The following is a 19,427-nucleotide window of genomic DNA, read 5'->3' as shown; positions in this document are numbered from 1 at the left end:
CATCCCAACAAACAACAGATTGCTAAAGACTGGATGACTGAATCCTCAGCTTTGTAAGCTGATGGTACTAGTGACTGACTGAGTGCCTGATGCCTCACTGAACACTTTGCACACATCTGCATCCAATCCTCATAATAACACTGTGAGGCGGATGCTATTACCTGTATTATATAGATGAGGAAGCCAGGGTTTAGAGTGGTCAAGCAACTTGCCTGAGATCATATGCAAAAAATTGCAGAGATGGAAATGCAAATCCAGGTGCTGACTCCAAGACCCAGCAGTCCCTAAACAACTTTCAACAATTAACACTTTGTTTCCCAATCTGAATACCACTACTAATGAACTGTAGATAGTCATACTACCTCTTTCTATGCATGGATTCCTTTTAACAAGCAGTTAACTAAGGTATTGTGAGTCCAAAGATCAAGAAAGGGTAAAAGAATTATTGCCTCATATTTAAAGTTAAAAGGTTTGGGGAATCTGGCACTGATTTTTTTTTTTTTTTTTAAAGGCTAAATTAAATTACGAAGACCTTAGAGTAAAACATTTGGAGTATAATCATAGGAGGCTATTATGGTAACACACTCCAGAAATACACAAACATTCTTACTATTGTTGCTTACAGTTTGAGTACTTATAATTTTAAGGCTGCTATTTTTAGTGTTTTAATGTTCCTTTAAAGTGACTTGCAACATTCTTATGAGTAATCATGTATCTAGCCGAATCCAAATCTCATTAAGGTCAATGTAAACATAAGATTTACAGAAAAGAAATCTTTATAAAAATGCCTAGAATTAATCTATTAAAAAAAATCAGAAAATGATAATATCTAAGCCAAATCTTAATATACCACATTAAAAAATACTTAAAAAAATCTTCAGCTAAGGTTGGGCATGGTGGTTCACGCCTGTAATCCCAGCACTTCAGGAGGCCAAGGCAGGAGGACTGCTTGAGCCCAGGACTTTGAGACCAGGTAGGGCAACATAGTGAGACCCTGTCTCTACAAAACATAAATAAATAAATAAATAACTAAATAAATAAAAATTAAAAAAAAATTAGTTGGATGTGGTGGCAAATGCATGTAGTCCCAGCTACCTAGGAGGCTGAAGTGGCAGGATCACTTGAGACCAGCAGGTTGAGGCTGCAGTGAGCCAGGATTGTACCACTGCACTCCAGCCTGAGTAACAAAACCCTGTCTCGAAAACAAAACAAAACAAAACACACACACACACACACAACTTCAGATAATGTTTCCTATTCATTATAATAATTAGAAATTTCATTTTGTTGAAGTGTCATGCTCCACAAACTTAAATATTAGTCTTAAAAATAAAAACCAGGCCGGCAAGGTGGCTCATGCCTGTAATCTCAGCACTTTGGGAGGCCGAGGTGGGTGGATCACCTGAGGTCAGGAGTTCAAGACCAGCCTGGCCAACATGGTGAAACTCTGTTTCTACTGGAAAAAAAAAAAAAAATTAGTCAGGTGTGGTGCCACATACCTGTAATTCCAGCTACTCAGGAGGCTGAGGCAGGAGAATCACTTGAACCCGGGAGGCAGAGGCTGCAGTTAGCTGAGATCACACCACTGCACTCCAATCTGGGCAATAGAATGAGACTCTGTCTCAAAAACAAAAACAAAAATTACCAGGGCGTGGTGGTACTGCACCACTACACTCCAGACTGAATGACAGAGTGAGACTCTGTCTCCAAAAAAAAATTAAAACCAAACAACCGCACAAAGAACAAAGTAAACACTATCACTCTATCGAAAGTCTAGTGCTTCCAACAGAATGCAGTCCTTTTTATAGTCACACTTGGGATTGAGGGGAAAAAAAGAAAAGAATCCATAGTTTAGGAATCAATAAAATAAGACTCTTAAAATGTCCCTAAAATCATGGAGAATTTAAGGAAAACATGGCAGTAACAGGTGATGAATCTGCTTTCAGAAAAAGTATCTTGTCTTAATGATTCCTTCTTGCCGATCTGGAAATCTCTACTATTCTACTTCCTACCCGATTTTATTTGAAGAGCCAACTCTGCTCGTGTGAAGTTATTTGAAGTGAAATACTTCGATACTCTGTGTCTTAAAAAAATCTTGGTATATTAATTAATAAAAAAAATCAATTTGAGGCCAAACTGAAGCATTTTCTTTCCCCTTCTTTCAGGCTGAGGATAACTTAAGCTGCATTTTCAATTTCTTTTTTTGAGAGAGTCTTGCTCTATTACCCAGGCTGGAGTGCAGTGGTGCAGTCTTGGCTCACTGCAACCTCCGCCTCCTGGATTCAAGCAATTCTTGTGCTTTAGCCTCCCAAGCAGCTAGATTACAGGTGCACACCACCGCGCCCAGCTTTTTGTATTTTTAGTAGAGATGGGGTTTCACCATGTTGGCCAGGCTGGTCTCGAACTGGCCTCAAGTGATCTACCTGCCTCAGCCTCCCAAAGTGCTGGGATTACAGGTGTGAGGCACCACAACCAGCCATGCATTTTCAATTTAACTTTATTTAGGAATACAGCAGAGAACAACTGAGAAGACTGAAAAAAAAAAAAAAAGACCCTGTGATTTTATTTTATTTTTATTTATTTTTTTTGAGACAGAGTCTCGCTCTGTAGCCCGGGCTGGAGTGCAGTGGCCGGATCTCAGCTCACTGCAAGCTCCGCCTCCCAGGTTTACGCCATTCTCCTGCCTCAGCCTCCCGAGTAGCTGGGACTACAGGCGCCCGCCACCTCGCCCGGCTAATTTTTTGTATTTTTTAGTAGAGACGGGGTTTCACGGTGTTCGCCAGGATGGTCTCGATCTCCTGACCTCGTGATCCACCCGTCTCGGCCTCCCAAAGTGCTGGGATTACAGGCTTGAGCCACCGCGCCCGGCCCCCTGTGATTTTAGACACCTCAAATGTCATGGTTTATGTGAAAGCTAAGGACTTTATTAACTAGTTTAAAAATATTACTCATTACCCTTTATTCCAGAATGGAGTACATTTTAATGGGCATTATACACAGAATTTGATAAATTCCTTAAAGTATGTTATAAAAAATGTAACAGGTTACTTCTTACCCAAATTAATCACTACTTGACATTTAAGGAGAAAGTCAACTGCAGCCAGAGTAAATCCCCTCCTGACACTCTTTGTCATGACTTTCAAGCAGTTTCTTTTTTTCTTTTCTTTTTTTGAAACAGGGTTTTGCTTTGTTGCCTAGGCTGGAGTGCAGTGGCATGATGAAGGCTCACAGCAGCCTCTGCCTCCCAAGTTCAAGCGATCCTCCTATGTCAGCCTCCCAAGTGGCTGGGGCTACAGTTGTGCACCACTATGCTTGGCTAATTTTAAAATTTTTTTGTAGAGATAGGGTTTTGCCATGTTGTCCAGGCTGTTTCAAACTCCTGGGCTCATGCGATCTGCCCACCTTGGCCTCCAAAAGTGCTGGGATTGCAGCATGAGCCACCACGCCTGGCCCAGGCAGTTTCAAAAGGATGGGAAACATTCTGGCATAGACACATTGGGTCTTTTAAATTCTTTGAGAAAACAGTCACAGGAGAGATGAAATATTTAGTAAAGTAAAAAGTTCTACAGAAATGCTCAAAAATTTTCAGTCAAATAAGACTATAACTGGTAAAATGTTTCTGTCATGAAGCACCATTTCATAGTATTTTTTAAAAAGGCACATAATGTTCTTAAACTAAGAGTGACTCACTTGCGAGAAAGGTCATTTAAGCTGGTATATTAAATAGCCAATGTTTTAGAGAGGACAATTTTAACTATTGGCTTAACTATTAGAGTTTAGTATCTAAATGGCTAATATATGCCATCCAAGGGGCAGGAAGCAAATAAATAAAAAAGATTAAATGGCTAGTATAATGCCTGAAAATAAATAAATTTATTTATTCACAGGAAGCATTTGATTACACAGGAAGCATCTGATTACATCCTGTGATCCTGAAACTACTTAAAATCAAGAAGACAAATCTTTTTCCCTATTACTGATTAGTAAAACTTGTAAAAGGTAAAACAAATTTTGTAAAAAGGTTTCCTTACTGAAGAAGGAAATCAACTTTAATTAAAAAAAAATATGAGGGCTCAGGTTTTAGGAAAAAAGCAGTCACAAAAGAACAAATGTTCTTTTGTTTCAACTACTTAGTCGAAGAGATTAACTCTACATATGGTTAGAAAAAATAATGTTTTTATTTGGAGAATATATTTAAAACTCAGTATAAAACAAAACCCAAGAACAAATACAATTAAACCTGAAAGGGAAACATTTAATTCTACTGCTTCCTATTTCTCCATATCTGTATTAGCTAAACATGTCACCTGTCACATTTTTAATGTCCTTTCACTAACATTTCTGGTCGACCTAATTTAAAAGACAGAGTAGAATTACTCTGTGTTACTTTGGAGGCATGTTTTACTGGCTACAGAATGGAACAATGAGTTTCTGAGTGGTTCTACAGAGCTTAGCCATGCCCCATTGCAAAGGAGACTAGTAAAGAAAGAAAGGAAAGGCGTCAGATGCAGAAGATGGGAGCCTAGGCAGGATGGCACCGAGAAGAAAAAGAGAGTGAAGAATGAAAGGAAGAACAGTGAGGCAGGTATGCTGGGAAATTCTAGAAGGAGCTCTATCAATAAAGAGATCCCTTGACCTTGTGCCTCAAAATGGCCAAACCTTTGGAGCATTCCATAAAGTCAATTTTATAAACACTTGGTTAGTTACATGCTTGTAGTCTTCTATTTGTGAATGAATAAAACCCTATCTTACAATTACTAATAATCATATTTTTAGTGCCACTGGAGGATTTAAAAATCAGATACTTAGATATTTTCCAATAGTTACATTTCTTTATTCCTTAGTATCATTTTTTTTAAATATGAGAAATGTTTCTTTTCATTTTCTTAACTAAAGTCATGAATCAATTCTGAAATCATAATGGCATTACTTATCTTAAGCTACCCAAATGAGGGGCTAAAGGTTTGCTATAATTATTATTGAGTGGTTTCCTGGATGACATCTAACTATTCAAACAAAGAAAATGTTTCAAAACTTTATGGGCACTTAAAAACTAAATTATCATTAATTTAAAGTCTTCTCAATTTACTTCTTTATTGACTTCAAGGAGGCATTCATACAGATGTCTGTTTACTGGAAGGACCTTGAACTACTGGCTACATTTAAAAATCATGACAAAACCAAATTGAGTAAGTGAAGATATAGTTAAGAGGCTGACAGTAAGTAGAGATGGCCAAATCTTTGACAGGACCACGTGCTGTTGCTTTCTACAAAGGATTCCCTCTGAATCACAGTAAGAATACACTGACCACCACATTACAGTCATTTTCTACACAACAATCTATAAGTATTAAAGAACCCTAACAAATACTTCATACCATGGAATGCAAAAAGGAGAAGAGCATTCATTCATCATAAGTAGAATCTTGCTGGGCAAAGAATATAAGGAGGACAGAACATGAGACACAATGACAAAGTGATTGCTAAAATACGCATCATGAGAGGTAAGGATAATCTAATAACAACTTAAAAAATCTATTACCTGGTGTTTGGCAACCAGATAGGTATCTCAAAGAAAAACACACCTAAAAGTTCTCACAGAATTCTGTGAAGATTTTTTGTAGGGGAGGGATTGGGTATGAAGGCAGCAATGCATTTGCAATGAAATTTTTTCTACATGAGCAAGACATCCTTAATGTATTTAAAAAAAAAAGCTATTTAAAAGAAACTCCAATTTATAACATTTTCCTGCTAAAAATCCAAAGTTAAGACATTTTACTCATGTCAAACATGCCACTCCTTAGCAATATTTTTGGTCACCTGCACTCAAAATTTATAAAAAGAAACTTAGTTTATTGCTTCAAGGAAATAAAGGACATCCACATTTTCCAAATTGTTATAAAAAGAAACAGTTATAGAAAAAGTATTAATAATAATAATTATTAAATTCTACTGACTTCCTAGATTACGATCTGCTCAGTGTGCTTATCTAACCTAGGCTAGCCGACTGCCGACTTCTCACCTGCAAACACAGGCGCTGGCAGGGTCTTCTTCTGGGTCCCTAGTGGACATGTGATAGCTGGTAACAAAAGTTGCATGAGAAACTGAAGTTTAATACTTAAAATAACCAAGTGAACGAAACAAACCCAGAACAGAAAGTAAAGCCTCTAGAAGAGGCTCTGCCAATTTTTAGCAATGTCTATATATTTTAACCCTTGGATGTTAAAAATCCAATGTTAAGTATAAATTTTAGTTTGGGGAAAAATTATATCTAGTCTTTAACCACACAAGTGTTCTTTGGTTCACCTTAAAAAAAAAAGAATGTTTTATTCAATTTAACATATAAGCAAACATATGTTCATTTATTTTCCTTTTGTTGCTACTCTCCTGAACTCTCTCATTCATTTATTTCAGTGGACAGGAAACGCACCATATCCCCCTGCCTGGATGGGTGTTTTTGGAGAAGCACAAGCATATAGACTAAAATCCTCTGTTTGGAAACCAGCCCGATTCAAGGAGGGTTCTGATGCACTGCGGTGAATTTTTGGCAATGAGCGGGCCAGCAGCTCAATAGAGGCGAGAATCTAAAAAAAAAAAAAAAGAAAAAAAAAGAAAAAAAAAAAAAAGAAAAGAAAAAAAAAAAAGAAAAAAGAAAAAAAAAGAAAGAAAAAAAGAAAAAGAAAAAACAGAAAGAAGAATGAAAATCTGTGTGGTATAAATCTTTAAGAGTCCCATCACACTTTACAAGAAAGCACCTGAAATCTTACATTGTTTTCAGTATTGTCATAAATGCTTGGGAAAATATTTGTAAAGAACTGGTATTTTTTCTTAAGAAGAAACTATCCCTGTAAATTAAATGGGGAGAATAATTCTTAGTCAGCTTTTTTTTTATATTTTAGATCATTTGTTAGTCTTGAAACAGTAAATAATAGAAATTTAAAACCAATTTTACACCTTTTTGTTATAGACCACAAGTCTCTGTTGGGAAGAAGATGGAGTATAAATAAGTAAAGCACTATATGACTGTCTCCTAACAGAACTATCACAGCTACTTGCCCTTTAAAGGAACCTAGCAATGAGAAATGTTTTACATACACCTAATGAAAAGCAGAACCCCATGGACCCAGAGTGCTAGTAGCACATGAGAAATGACAGGTGACAACCCAAGAGCAAAGAGAGGAGAACTCGACAAACAGACCCCAATACATAAAATGCAGAAATTCACAATTTTAAGGTACAAAGAAACAGGTTATAATCCTTGAAGGCATACAGCATGATAATGCATGTTCATAATCACAAAATATGTGTTTAAAGGGCTTGGCATAATGTCTGGCCTATAATAAGCACTCAGTAAAACTTTAGCAGCTATTATTATTACTTTTGTTATTGTCCTGAGATATCAATTTTTTTTTTCTTTTTTTTTGAGAGGGAGTCTCACTCTTGCTGCCCAGGCTACAGTGCAGTGGCACAATCTCAGCTCACTGCAACCTCCGCCTCCTGGGTTCAAGCGATTCTCCTGCCTCCGCCTCCCGAGTAGCTGGGATTACAGGTGCCCACCACCATACCCAGCTACATTTTTGTATTTCTGGTAGAGACAGGGTTTCACCAAGTTGGCCAGGCTGGTCTCAAACTCCTGACCTCAGGTGATCTGCCTGCCTCAGCCTCCCAAAGGGCTGGGATTACAGACACCAGCCATCACACCTGGCTGAAAATTGTTTTCAAAAGTTAAACTTGTATTTTTAAAAAAGTAATCTTTATGATGATTAATATAAGAAAAAGAAGCAGTTGCAAAAAATTTTAAATTCCAAGTATAGCATGCAGATAAGAATTAAAATACTATAGAAATGTATAAAGAGTATAAGGCTCTCAAATCCTGCTCTCCAGGGATAACTACTGTTGGAGTCTATACTTTCTTCTGTATCTTTTTTTTTTTTTTTTTTTTTTTTTTTGAGACTGAGTCTCACTCTATTGTCCAGGCTGGAGTGCAGTGGCACAATCTCAGCTCACCACAACCTCTGCCTCCCAGGTTTAAGTGATTCTCCTGTCTCAGCCTCCCGAGTAGCTGGGATCACAGGCATGTGCCACCAAGCCCGGCTAATTTTGTATTTTTAGTAGAGACAGGTTTCACCATGTTGCCCAGGCTGGTCTCGAACTCCTGACCTCAAGTGATCCACCCACCTTGGCCTCCCAAAGTGCTGGGATTACAGGTGTGAGTCACTGCGCCTGGCCTCTTCAGTACCTTTTTTATGTATAAAAATACATCTATGAAAACAGAGCCCACCTGTACAACATTTTTTTTTTTTTTTTTTTGAGACAGAATTTCACTCTCGTTGCCCAGGCTGGAGTGCAATGGCACAATCTCGGCTCACCAAAACCTCCACCTTCTGGGTTCAAACGATTTCCCTACCCCAGCCTCCCGAGTAGCTGGGATTACAGGCATGTGCCACCATGCCTGGCTAATTTTGTATTCTTAATAGAGTCAGGGTTTCTCCATGTTGGTCAGGCTGGTCTTGAACTCCCAACCTCAAGTGATCCGCCTGCTTTGGCCTCCCAAAGTGCGGGGATTACAGGTGTGAGCCACCGCGCCTGGCCTCTGTACAACCTTTTAAAGTGGTTGTCAGCCTGGGCACTGGGGCTTATGCCTGTAATCCCAGCACTTTGGGAGGCTGAGGCCAGAGGATCGCTTGAGCCCAGGAGTTCAAGACCAGCCTGGGCAACATAGTCAGAGTCTGTCTCTACAACCACCACCACCACCGCCACCACCACCACCACCACAAGAAATTAGCTGGGTGTGGTAATGGGCACTTGCAGTCCCAGCTACTTAGGAGGCTGAGGTGAGAGGATCGCTTGAGCCCAGGAGTTTGAGGCTGCAGTGGGCTATGATCATATTACTGCACTCCAGCCTGGGCAACAGAACAGGCTCTGCCTATTTAAAAAAAAAAAAAAAAAAAAAAAAAAAAAAAAAAAAAAGAGTATTATACTACATTTTGTTTTCTGTCTTGTTTTCTTTTTCTCTCACCAATATCTATGTCATCAATACAAAACTAAATCTTAATGTCTTTTTCTTATTACGGTAAACATTCTTATATAGATCTGAATACTTATGAAATAGGTTACATAGCACAGATTTTTAGAAGTACTTTGAATTTATGGATTCTACCAAGTTCTTCCAAAATGGTGCCTCCCACCAAACCTTTAAAATTTTAGAAAGAATGCTCTTCTCCTCACTTCCCAACATTGTTCCCAGTGCTGGATATTACCAACCTGAGAGGCAAAATTAAAATATATTTCACTGTTGTGTGTCTTTGCATTTTACTGACCGCCATGGACATCTTTACACCTTTCCCTAAATTCATTCACCATTTGTATTAATTATGTGAATCACCTGTTCATATTCCCTTTGCCCATTTTCTATTGTTTTTTACTTACTGATTTGAAGGAATCCTTTGTATATTATAAACATTTACTTTTTGTTATATATGCTACAATTATTCTCTTTATCTTTCAATGTTATTTTTCTATATAGAAGTTTAAACATTTTTAATGTACTCACATCTGCTAATTTTTTCCTTCTGAATTTTGTCTATTAAGGAAGGCTTTCCTACCTCAAAACTATAAAAATGATTTCATATTTTATATTTTTAAAAATATATAGATCTTTAGCCATCTAAAATTTATGTGGCACATAACAATAGGATGTGAAAAGATATCCTGTAATAAAAATTTTTAAATAACACTTAAAAGGGACAGCCTCCAATAATCTGGAAAGTTCACATACGTACTTCAGTTTTTGAAACCATGTAATTAATGAAATGTTATATTTAGAAGTATGAGCTAAGCATTTTGCCCCTTTTAATATCATTTTAAAAGTAGGCCTAAGGATGTACTTTGCATTATTAATGTCAATCAACCATGCTAAGTAAGAAACCCGAGCACCATGATGTGAAAAGGGAACATGGGAGAGGGTCATGCTGAAGCTGGTCAGCAGCACTGGTCTCTCACCAGGACAGTCTCAACTCAGAGGTTTCCTGACTTAGAGAAACAAATAAAAAAATAAAAACTCTTCCTCAAAGGAACAGTAACTTTGAACCCTGAAAAATGAAACTTATATCTACCCACTGAACCACTTAGCTTTCCCTTTCTTTTCTTAGGCAACACCCTGAGAGACTTGTTAAAAACCATCAATTTTACCTTCTTTCATTCTTTAGAGAAGAATGTTTTTTAGATTTAAAAATAAAGGATGAGTGAATCTCATTCCAGTAACAGTGACTTCTGTCTGAGTTACCCAGCTAGGATTGGGCATTCGAAGGCCTAAGAGTTCATAAATGAACACTCCAGTAATTAGGGTAGCAGGGTTACTATGGGAAACAGCACTTCCCACTTGAAACTGTACTGATTCATGAAGGCATATTTATCCAGTGTTATCAGGAGCTCCCTAAGTATCAGAAAACATTGCATTTATAATACAATATCTACTACAGCTAAACTCTGTAAGCTAGTTGAGGTATTTAGATTTTTTTTTTTTTTTTTTTTTTTTTTTGAGACAGTCTCATTCTGTCACCCTGGCTGGAGTGCAGTGGCGTCACCTCAGCTCACTGCAATCTCCACCTCCTGGGTTCAGGTGACTCTCATGCCTCAGCCTCCTGAGTGGCTGGGATTACAGGCTCCTGCCACCATCCCCAGCTAATTTTTGTATTTTTAGTAGAGATGGGGTTTTGCCATGTTGGCCAGGCTGGTCTCGAACTCCTGACCTCAAGTGATCTGCCTGCCTTGGCCTCCCAAAATGTTGGGATTACGGGCATGAGTCACCACGCCTGGCCTTAGTTACAGTTCTTTCTAAGACTTATTAACTTAAGGCTTTATCCAACATGGAAAAAAAAAAAAAAAGCAATGAGTTATCAAGAATTAGGTGAAGGCAGGCTGAGCTGACAACTGTCTTATTGCCTTTTCTTTTTTCTGCACCAGGCAGAAATGCCCCTCAAAAAGACCTAGTATTAAAGGAAAGCTTGAATCTGTTTACCACCAAGAAGAAATAAAGCAGTGGTTCACAAAATGTGGTCTGTGGACCACCAGGGGATCCATGAGGTCAAAACTATTTTTGTAATAACAATAAGATATCATTTGCCTTTTTTACTGCCATTGTTTTACAAGCGTTAAGTAGAGTTTTTATGGATGACATGATGTGAGATATTGCAATGTGAGTGCAAAAGCTGAGAATCCAGCTGTCTTCTTTTTGCAAAGGGATTTGCAAAAAAAGTAAAACAATGCAACTCCTCACTAATTTTTTTCTCTTAGATAATAGAACTGTTTTTTCCTAAATATTATTTAAGATATTGGTTTATTATGTTTAATTCATAAATTTTTAAAAACATAGTTTTAATTTGTAATAAGGTAATTAAAACTTACATAAACAAAAGCTCTTTGCAGGGGCGGGGGCGGTCTTCGATAATTTTTAAACATGTAAAAGAATTCAAAGACCGAGAAGTCTGAGAACTGATGGACAAATGCAGAGTCTTTCTGAATATTTTGTATTGGGACCCGAAATTTTTAGGTGTACCACTGCTCAACCCTCAGGAAACCATCTTAATATGTTTACTTGTCTGGAGTCTGCACATAGAATCCAAACTCACGAAATACAGACTGTGTGCCCAAAAAAGTGCTCAGAAATCTGTCTATGAATGTTAGTCTGTTCTTTTGGATAGCATGAAGCTTTTTCTTACTTGGGGAAAGAGTGGTCTTTCATCTCTTTTCTTTTTGAGGCACTCTGCCATTAATCTCTTCATGGCTTTTGGACAGTTACTCCGTACCTTACTGAGATCTGGAGATAGGTATCCTCGTCCCACCATAAAAATTATCTGGAGAGAGAAAAAAAAGGGAAATAATTCAACCTTGTAGATACGTTGAAAAATATACTTCATATTCACTGAAAACACAGTAAGCTGTACATTTACAGCTTATGATGTATGTACTACACCTCAATAAAAAGTTTTAAAAAACCAATGCTACATCATAGATTGTAGGGAACCCACAAAAGGAGCTGCAAGCTCAAATCTTCATGATTGCTGGACTGTGGCAAAGGTTCTCTAATTGCTCCCCTGCTTTTGGTCTCTCCTTATCTAGTCCATTTTCCCAATCACAGGGTAACCATCTAAAACAGATCTGACAGTGTCTCTTTTTTACTTTAAAAAAGAAAAAAAATCATTCAGCACATCTTGTTGTTGGATATTGTGGTAAGTCCTTTACATATATGTAGGGAAAACCAAAAAGGCTAACATTTTATCAGTTTTTTTTGGCATCTGCATCTTAAGCCCTTTTATTGTGGAAATGCTAATGGACCACTTGGTTATACAAACCAGAGCCTCCCCCAGAGGAGAGAAGGGGAAGCCAGCAGGAGCTAAAATCTGTTTAATGAAATAAAAAGGCTTGTCTTCTCTGGATTCGGAGATTTATACTTTTTTCTAATTTCTTAATTTCCTAATATTTTGCCTCTTTTGAGGGCAGGCAGGGATAGATATTAGGAGTCTTGGGACTCAGGGAGGACAGCCTGAGAGAAGGGCTTTTGGTCTTAGAGGAAATAGGTGCAACAGGTGGAGAGTAGAGGGTAAAGTGGATTGAAAGCCCGTAAGAGATCCCCGCTACAGGGCAGAGCTGATGAATTTTAGAAACGGCCAAGCTTGATACATTGTGTTATTTCCTGTTTGGTGTTGTAATGACCCTTGTTTAACTGCCAGGCATTAGTAAAGCTTTGATTGCAATGTGGTCTCTATATAGTAGAGGTTAAAGGATGAACCTTGGAAAGAGATACTGAATTGAGGGGAGTACAGTTTTCTTTCACAATGCCCCCTACTGAAGCTACACCATCAAAACATCATCATTTTAATGGAAGACAGCAGTCTTAGAATCCTGGGAGTAACCTGGAATAATACCTTGGAGCAACAGGTGATAAGCAACAGCCAGGAGAATGTAAAGCACTTTGAATAGGGGTCTTCAAAGTTGAGAGAAAGGATCTGGAGTGCCTATAGTCATATAGTATGGACAGCAATTCAGGTATTCTTACCTGGCTATCAATGGAAAAGATAGCCCCGAAAGGCCAAAAAACTTTGGGACACTTGGATTCCAGATATCATCTAATTTAATACTCAAAAAAGAATTCTACAAGGGTGGTATTGACCCCGTTTTACAGATAAGGAATCCAAAGCTCAAATAAATTAAGTAACTTGCCTGAGATAATATAGTTAAGTAAGTAACAGAGGATTTGTAGAGAAGACTATCCCAACACGACGCCACTTTTAACTTTTTTATTGCCGCTGCTCCTACTGTGCTTGTAATGCCCTCCCTCACCCCTTCGCCAGCTACCTGAAATCCAGATGAATCAAGGCCTAACTGAAAGGTAACCATGCTTATCATACCTTTCTTTATACACCTAGAAGTAATAATGGTCCTCCTTCCCACCACTAGCTGTGATGATCATTTACTGCCTTGTGTGGTTATTAATCTTTTTGTGGTATGTTTCTTATCTAAGTTCTCCAACGAGACTATAGGTGCTCGGGCAGAGAGATTGTGACTCATACATATGTGTTTTTAAAAAATTCTTAAAGAAGCCAGGCTTGGTGGCTCACGCCTGTAATCCCAGCACTTTGGGAGGCCGAGGAGGGTAGATCATGAGGTCTAGGAGTTCAAGACCAGCCTGGCCAAGATGATGAAACCCTGTCTCTACTAAAAATATAAAAATTAGCTGGGCGTGGCAGCGAGTGCCTGTAGTCCCAGCTACGTGGGAGGCTGAGGCCAGGAACTGCTTGAACCCAAGAGGCAGAGGTTGCAGTGAGCTGAGATTGTGCCACTGCACTCCAGCCTGGGCAACAGAGCGAGACTGTCTCAAAAAAAAAAAAAAAAAAACAACTTAAAAAATATCTATAACACCACTACCACCAGTATTTAACATAACCTTGTGGATACAGGAGGTTTTCAATGTTTAAGTTAACTATTCATTAAGGTGAGTGATAACTTTTTGCTAGTTGATTAGCCATGTCATATGTCCGTAGTCTTTAAATTAGGGTCAAGTATCCCTGGGGTTACAGGAAGGCTTTGCCAAAGGTATATACACGGTGCGTTTTTTTTTTTTTTTTTTTTTTTTTTTTTAATTTGAGACAGAGTCTTGCTCTATTGCCCAGGCTGGAGTGCAGTGGTATGATTGCAGCTCACTGCAACCTCCCCCTCCTGGGTTCAAGAGATTCTCCTGCCTCAGCCTCCCCAGTAGCTGGATTATAGGTGCACATCACCATGCCCAGCTAATGTTTGTATTTTTTTAGTAGAGATGGGGTTTCACCATGTTGGCCAGGCTAGTCTTGAACTCCAGACCTTATGTGATCCACCTGCCTCAGCCTCCCAAAGTGCTGGGGTTACAGGTGTGAGCCACCACGCCCAGCCAACATGGTCGTTTTAAGGGAATTAATTTCTACAACTATCAACTTACTGGCATCCCCTTTGAAAAAAGTGATTTGCCAGAGAACCACTCAAGTGGAAGCATAACACTTATCTTCCTTTCTCATTTTCCCTGTTATAACTGCCCTTCTACCACTTTACAAAAGGCACACCTTTTACGCATGTGTAACCTAACTATAGTATACATTGTCCCAGGGTGTAAAAACCTCTGGGGCAACAAAGAGATATTTCTTTTTTTTTTTTTGAGACGGAGTCTTGCTCTGTCACCCAGGCTGGAGTGCAGTGAACGGATCGCAGCTCACTGCAAGCTCCTCCTCTCGGGTTCACGCCATTCTCCTGCCTTAGCCTCCCCAGTAGCTGGGAATACAGGCACCCGCCACTTCGCCCGGCTAGTTTTTTGTATTTTTTAGTAGAGACAGGGTTTCACCGTGTTAGCCAGGATGGTCTCGATCTCCTGACCTCATGATCCGCCCGTCTCGGCCTCCCAAAGTGCTGGGATTACAGGCTTGAGCCACCGCGCCCGGCCGACATTTCTAAATACTGGTGTCGAACTGGGCTCCAACGAATGGGAAACAAGTCTGTTGGTTTTCAACTCTTTACTTTCAAAAATATTAACTGAAATGTCAGCTGAGCTTTTAAAACATTTTTAATGACAAGTTACTAAGTAAATTTTGGTACATTATAGGAATGAGCTCAAATGACTGAGTGATATAGTATGTGGTAAAGAATTAACCCTGCTCAAAGAGAGAGCTAGCCTTTGCTCCTGGCTCCTGGGAGGTAATCACTAAGCCCTTAAAATGTCCTGCCTGATAAGAGTGTCTGTTTATTTGGGGGCCATGGGCCATGCCAGATAGTCTATGCTAACAATGTGATTTATAGAGGGCTCTGGGTCATGTGGCATCAGCTTGACCTCTGCAGGAGCTGGAAACTAAGGTCAGCCCCGGAGGTGATTAATCATATCTATGTGACTGAATCCCAATAAAAACTCTAGACTCCAAGGTTCAGGTGAGGTTCCCTGGTTGGCAACAATCCATGTGTGTTGTCATACATTGCTACTGGAAGATCTGTCCACAGCTCCATTGGGAGAGGGTGACAGGAAGCTCCAACAAGAACGCTCCTGAATTCTGTCCTATGGGTCTCTTCCCTTGTTAATTTTAATCTGTATTCTTTCATCGTAATAAACTGTAACTGTGAATTTAACAGTTGTCAGTGAGTCTTGAGCAGCTTTCAGTGAGTTTTCAGTGAGTCCTTTTAACAAACCTGAAGCTGGTCTTGGGGACCACTAAACTCTGCATGTGGTTACAACAAAACTCGTGCCTTTGTCATCTTCTTATAATTTAGATAAAATTTCTCAGTATTTACCTCTTTAAAAATGAAATATGGAAAGAATAAATACTAAGTCTTAGTATCTAGTGTCCTAGCAAAAAAGCTGTATTTATCCACAGATACATACATTAATTGAAGGGAAAAGAAAAGCCCCATATCATTAAGATACATATTTCCAATATAATTTTACCTTCTATGTTTCCATATATCAAAACTTATATGCTACTTTCATCAGCTATATATTACTTGCAACAAAGACGTAATTCAGAATTTAAAAAATTACTAATCAGAGCTTGAAGTCACAATTTTGTAAAATTCTAAATTTAAACTTATATACATATTTTTATTGCAGAGATGTAACTTAGGTAGTCAATAAAAGGCTTTAAAACATACAAATGTTACATTAGGATGAACTTCTGTGAGAAACAATACAAATAGTTTGAAGAGAAAAAAGGAAACATGTAAAACTTCCAGAAATTAATGAAGAGCTTCAGTATTTTTTAATAGGCATAAAATCAGTATGGTTTTAAGATTCTGATGCATATATTTCAAAAAGAGGGATATATATATATGTATATATCTCTCTCTCTAAGATAGTCTTATTTTAAAATGTTAATAGAATATACTGGAAATTACATTCTTTGCAATTATTTAAACTTAAGATAAAAACTTTTAGATGCCAACTTAAAAAATATACAAGGAGATACATAGTTTTTCAAGAGTCTTTCAGGAGGAATGTGAGAAAAAAAAATCAAAGACAACTCTTATGTTTTTAAACATCCCACAGAATTTAGTTAGTGCAGAGCACCAAGCAGGCAACTTTCAGTATCTGCTGGGGTGGGGTGCAGAGGCTGACTGATGAAGAAACAGAAAGAAGAAAAAAGGGAAAGTTCTTCCTGGATGTTATTCATGGACAGAAGATTCATGTGGCACATACACAACGAAACCAATACTTTGGTTTGAAATTCTGGGACTGATTCTTCATACTTTCAATCCACACTCAGTACTCCTGGTGTCTCGACCCTGTCATTCACTCCATGGTATTACTGGAGCTCATGCCTGCTCATTTTCAGTATCACCCCCAGCACAGCCTCAACAGGACTGCACATGCCATTGAGAGAGCAGAGCCTGTGTTTTCTTTTATTCATTTTGAATCTTTCTATATTCCACAGTGCTTTGTATATAGTTGGTATTGAAAACATTTTCTATTAAAATAATTTGCCTGTTGATAAGAGACTAGTACTTAGTTCCTGTTTCTTCAGATCTTGTGCTTAGAACCTAGCCACCATGCTGTGAGGAAGACCAATGAAGAGGTCCTCGAAGACCTGCAAAGAGGTCCGCAAGGAAAGGCTCATGTGGAGAATAACTGAGCTTCTGGCTTCTAGCTAGCACCAACTTGCCAGATATATGAATGAGCCACTTTCGAGTAGATCCTTTTAACACCCAGTATACCTACTCTAGTCAATACGGTGTGAAACTGGTAAGAATCTTTCTCACTGAGAACAGCCCAACCTACAGATTCATATTTTAAGCTACTACATTCTGGGTGGTTTGTTATGCAGCAATTATAACTGGAATACACTTGAAATAACGGATATATGCTATCTATTCTTCGAAGAAGACACAGCACTTCTGCTCCAAGAAAAGAAAGCCATAAAGGTATAGTCAATATTCCTAGCTTAAGTGAGCACATTATTAATCCCAACTTACAAGAGAAAATGCACTGAAGGAGGGAAGAACAGGGTGATTAGAGAGAAGAATGTTGGAATGATAAAGAAGAGTTGGGGGATGACAAAGTGATCTCCCAGACTTTTAGTACTAGGGTGAATAAAGGTAAAAAGGCATACTACTTTGCAAAGAGCTAAGATACCTATTTTAGAAAAGAATCTGATTTTTGAAGCTGGAAGAAATTCTTTAGCCGAATTCCCTTATTTTGGGGGTAACTGAAAAAAGAAAAAAGGCCAGGTGCAGTGGCTCACACCTGTAATCCCAGCACTCTGGGAGGCCAACGCGGGCAGATCATCAGGTCGGGAGTTCGAGACCAGCCTGACCAGCATGGTGAAACCTCCGTCTCTACCAAAAATACAAAAAAATTAGTTGGGCATAGTGGTGCATGCCTGCAATCCCAGCTACTCGGGAGGATGAGACAGAAGAATCGCTGAACCCAGGAGGCAGAGGTTGCAGTGAGCTGAGATCAGGCCACTGCATTCCAGCCTGGGCAACAGAGCGAGACTCCGTCTTGGGAAAAAAAAAAAAAAGAAAGAAAAAAGAAAAAAGGAAAAAAAAGATACCCAGAGAGGTAGGTAGACCAGTCTACCTACCTGAGTCCAAGACCTGCCATTACATCACACTGCTTTACCAGCTGTGCTCTGAATTTACAGGCAAAATCTGCCACCTCAGACTATGGGCATGAGAGTCTAGGGGAATGGTATTCACATTGCATAGTAAAGAATATTCCTGGATTCTTAAACAGAAGTCTAATCTGAGAGCCATGGAGATCCAAGTATTACAGACAGCAAAAGAAAAATCAAAGGATGAATGGAACAATACCTAGGGCAACTTCATTGAGGATGGCCAGAGTTAACTCTTCAAAATGTGGAGTTTCATAGAAAGTACTATTTGATGAAAGTAGACTAGAGGGTAATGAAGCAGAATGGGGGTAGTTGTAAGAGGATATCATTCTTTTACCTCCTTCTTCTCCATTAAATACTTAACTTGGTTTCAGACTAGTAAATTCCAGAAGGTTCTAACTATACTATTAGAAAGAATTAACTAGTAAAGGCCTTACCCTTCTGTTGGTCACACATTCCTCTCATGGAGAGTAAGCCCTTGCCACATCATTTATTATACTCCCATGGAGGACAAAGCACCTAAAATGCCAAGAAGTGGATGAGTGCAGAACTCTGGGATGCTTTTATCCGTATTTTGGAGATAATACTTGTTTCTATATTACAATTTTATTACTGTATTAAGATAAACGTATTCACTGACAAATAAATTTCATCCAGATCTTAGGTTCATAAATTTTTATTAATTTGTAGTCTATATGATAAATCAACTGAAACTAAACTAAAAATCCATAATTCCTCCAGAAAAATATTATGTACAGGAAAAGTGAACATGGTGCAGGATGTTATGCTGTATGATCGAATTAATAAGACTATAAAAGGCAGAGGACATAAAGCTTGTAAATTAGAGACCATTTAGCTACCCCGACTGCCACTGTCAAATCAACCATTTCAGTGATATAGATCTATCACAAGTACAGTAAGAACAATGTTTCAGTTATGTTCTTTAGCTGAAATTTCAGTCCATCCTGAATCTAAGTTTCATGCAGGCTTAAAACCTCAGATCCAAAGTCATGTTGTTTCACACTCAAAACTAAGACTCAACATTCTAAAGCTATGAAGTAGTTAGAAAGGCCAACACTAACCAAAATTTAGTTTTATAATGAACTGGGTAGAAATGTAGCCATTTTTAAAAACCATCAAACACAGTCAAGACCACTGTTGTGTAAGGGGCATATGGTGATTCAATAAGTACACACACAAAGTACATGGTAACTTAAGAGATTATTTCTCCGATATCACAGTGAAGTGAGAAAGCTACTCAGAGTTAGCACCAAAAAGAGAGAGTTGAGCTCTTGACAAAACAGACCA

General features: G+C 38.5%; 2 protein-coding genes across 9 annotated transcripts in view; one reads left to right on the top strand and one right to left on the bottom strand.

Annotated features, from left to right (window-relative positions):
- The window catches only part of AGK (acylglycerol kinase), a 985,672-nt gene that overhangs the window by 70,284 nt on the left and 895,961 nt on the right, over positions 1-19,427 (top strand). The window lies entirely within an intron of this gene.
- BRAF (B-Raf proto-oncogene, serine/threonine kinase) overlaps positions 1-19,427 on the bottom strand; it is a 202,331-nt gene that overhangs the window by 8,746 nt on the left and 174,158 nt on the right. For 4 of the 8 annotated variants that reach the window (XM_050782236.1, XM_050782244.1, XM_050782238.1 and 1 more), the window contains 2 exons: positions 11,721-11,855; positions 6,431-6,584 (listed from right to left, as the gene is read on the bottom strand). In XM_050782236.1, the coding sequence (XP_050638193.1) occupies positions 6,431-6,584; positions 11,721-11,855 (289 nt within the window). Of the gene's footprint in view, positions 1-6,430; positions 6,585-11,720; positions 11,856-14,090; positions 18,639-19,427 lie in introns of those variants that run through there. The other 4 variants (XM_050782240.1, XM_050782243.1, XM_050782237.1 and 1 more) reach the window with 3 other exon arrangements.

Source organism: Macaca thibetana, chromosome 3 (assembly GCF_024542745.1).
Source record: "Macaca thibetana thibetana isolate TM-01 chromosome 3, ASM2454274v1, whole genome shotgun sequence".
Lineage (NCBI taxonomy): Eukaryota > Metazoa > Chordata > Mammalia > Primates > Cercopithecidae > Macaca > Macaca thibetana.
The sequence above is the reverse complement of the archived record's forward strand: the minus strand, read 5'-3'. Positions and strand labels throughout refer to the sequence as shown.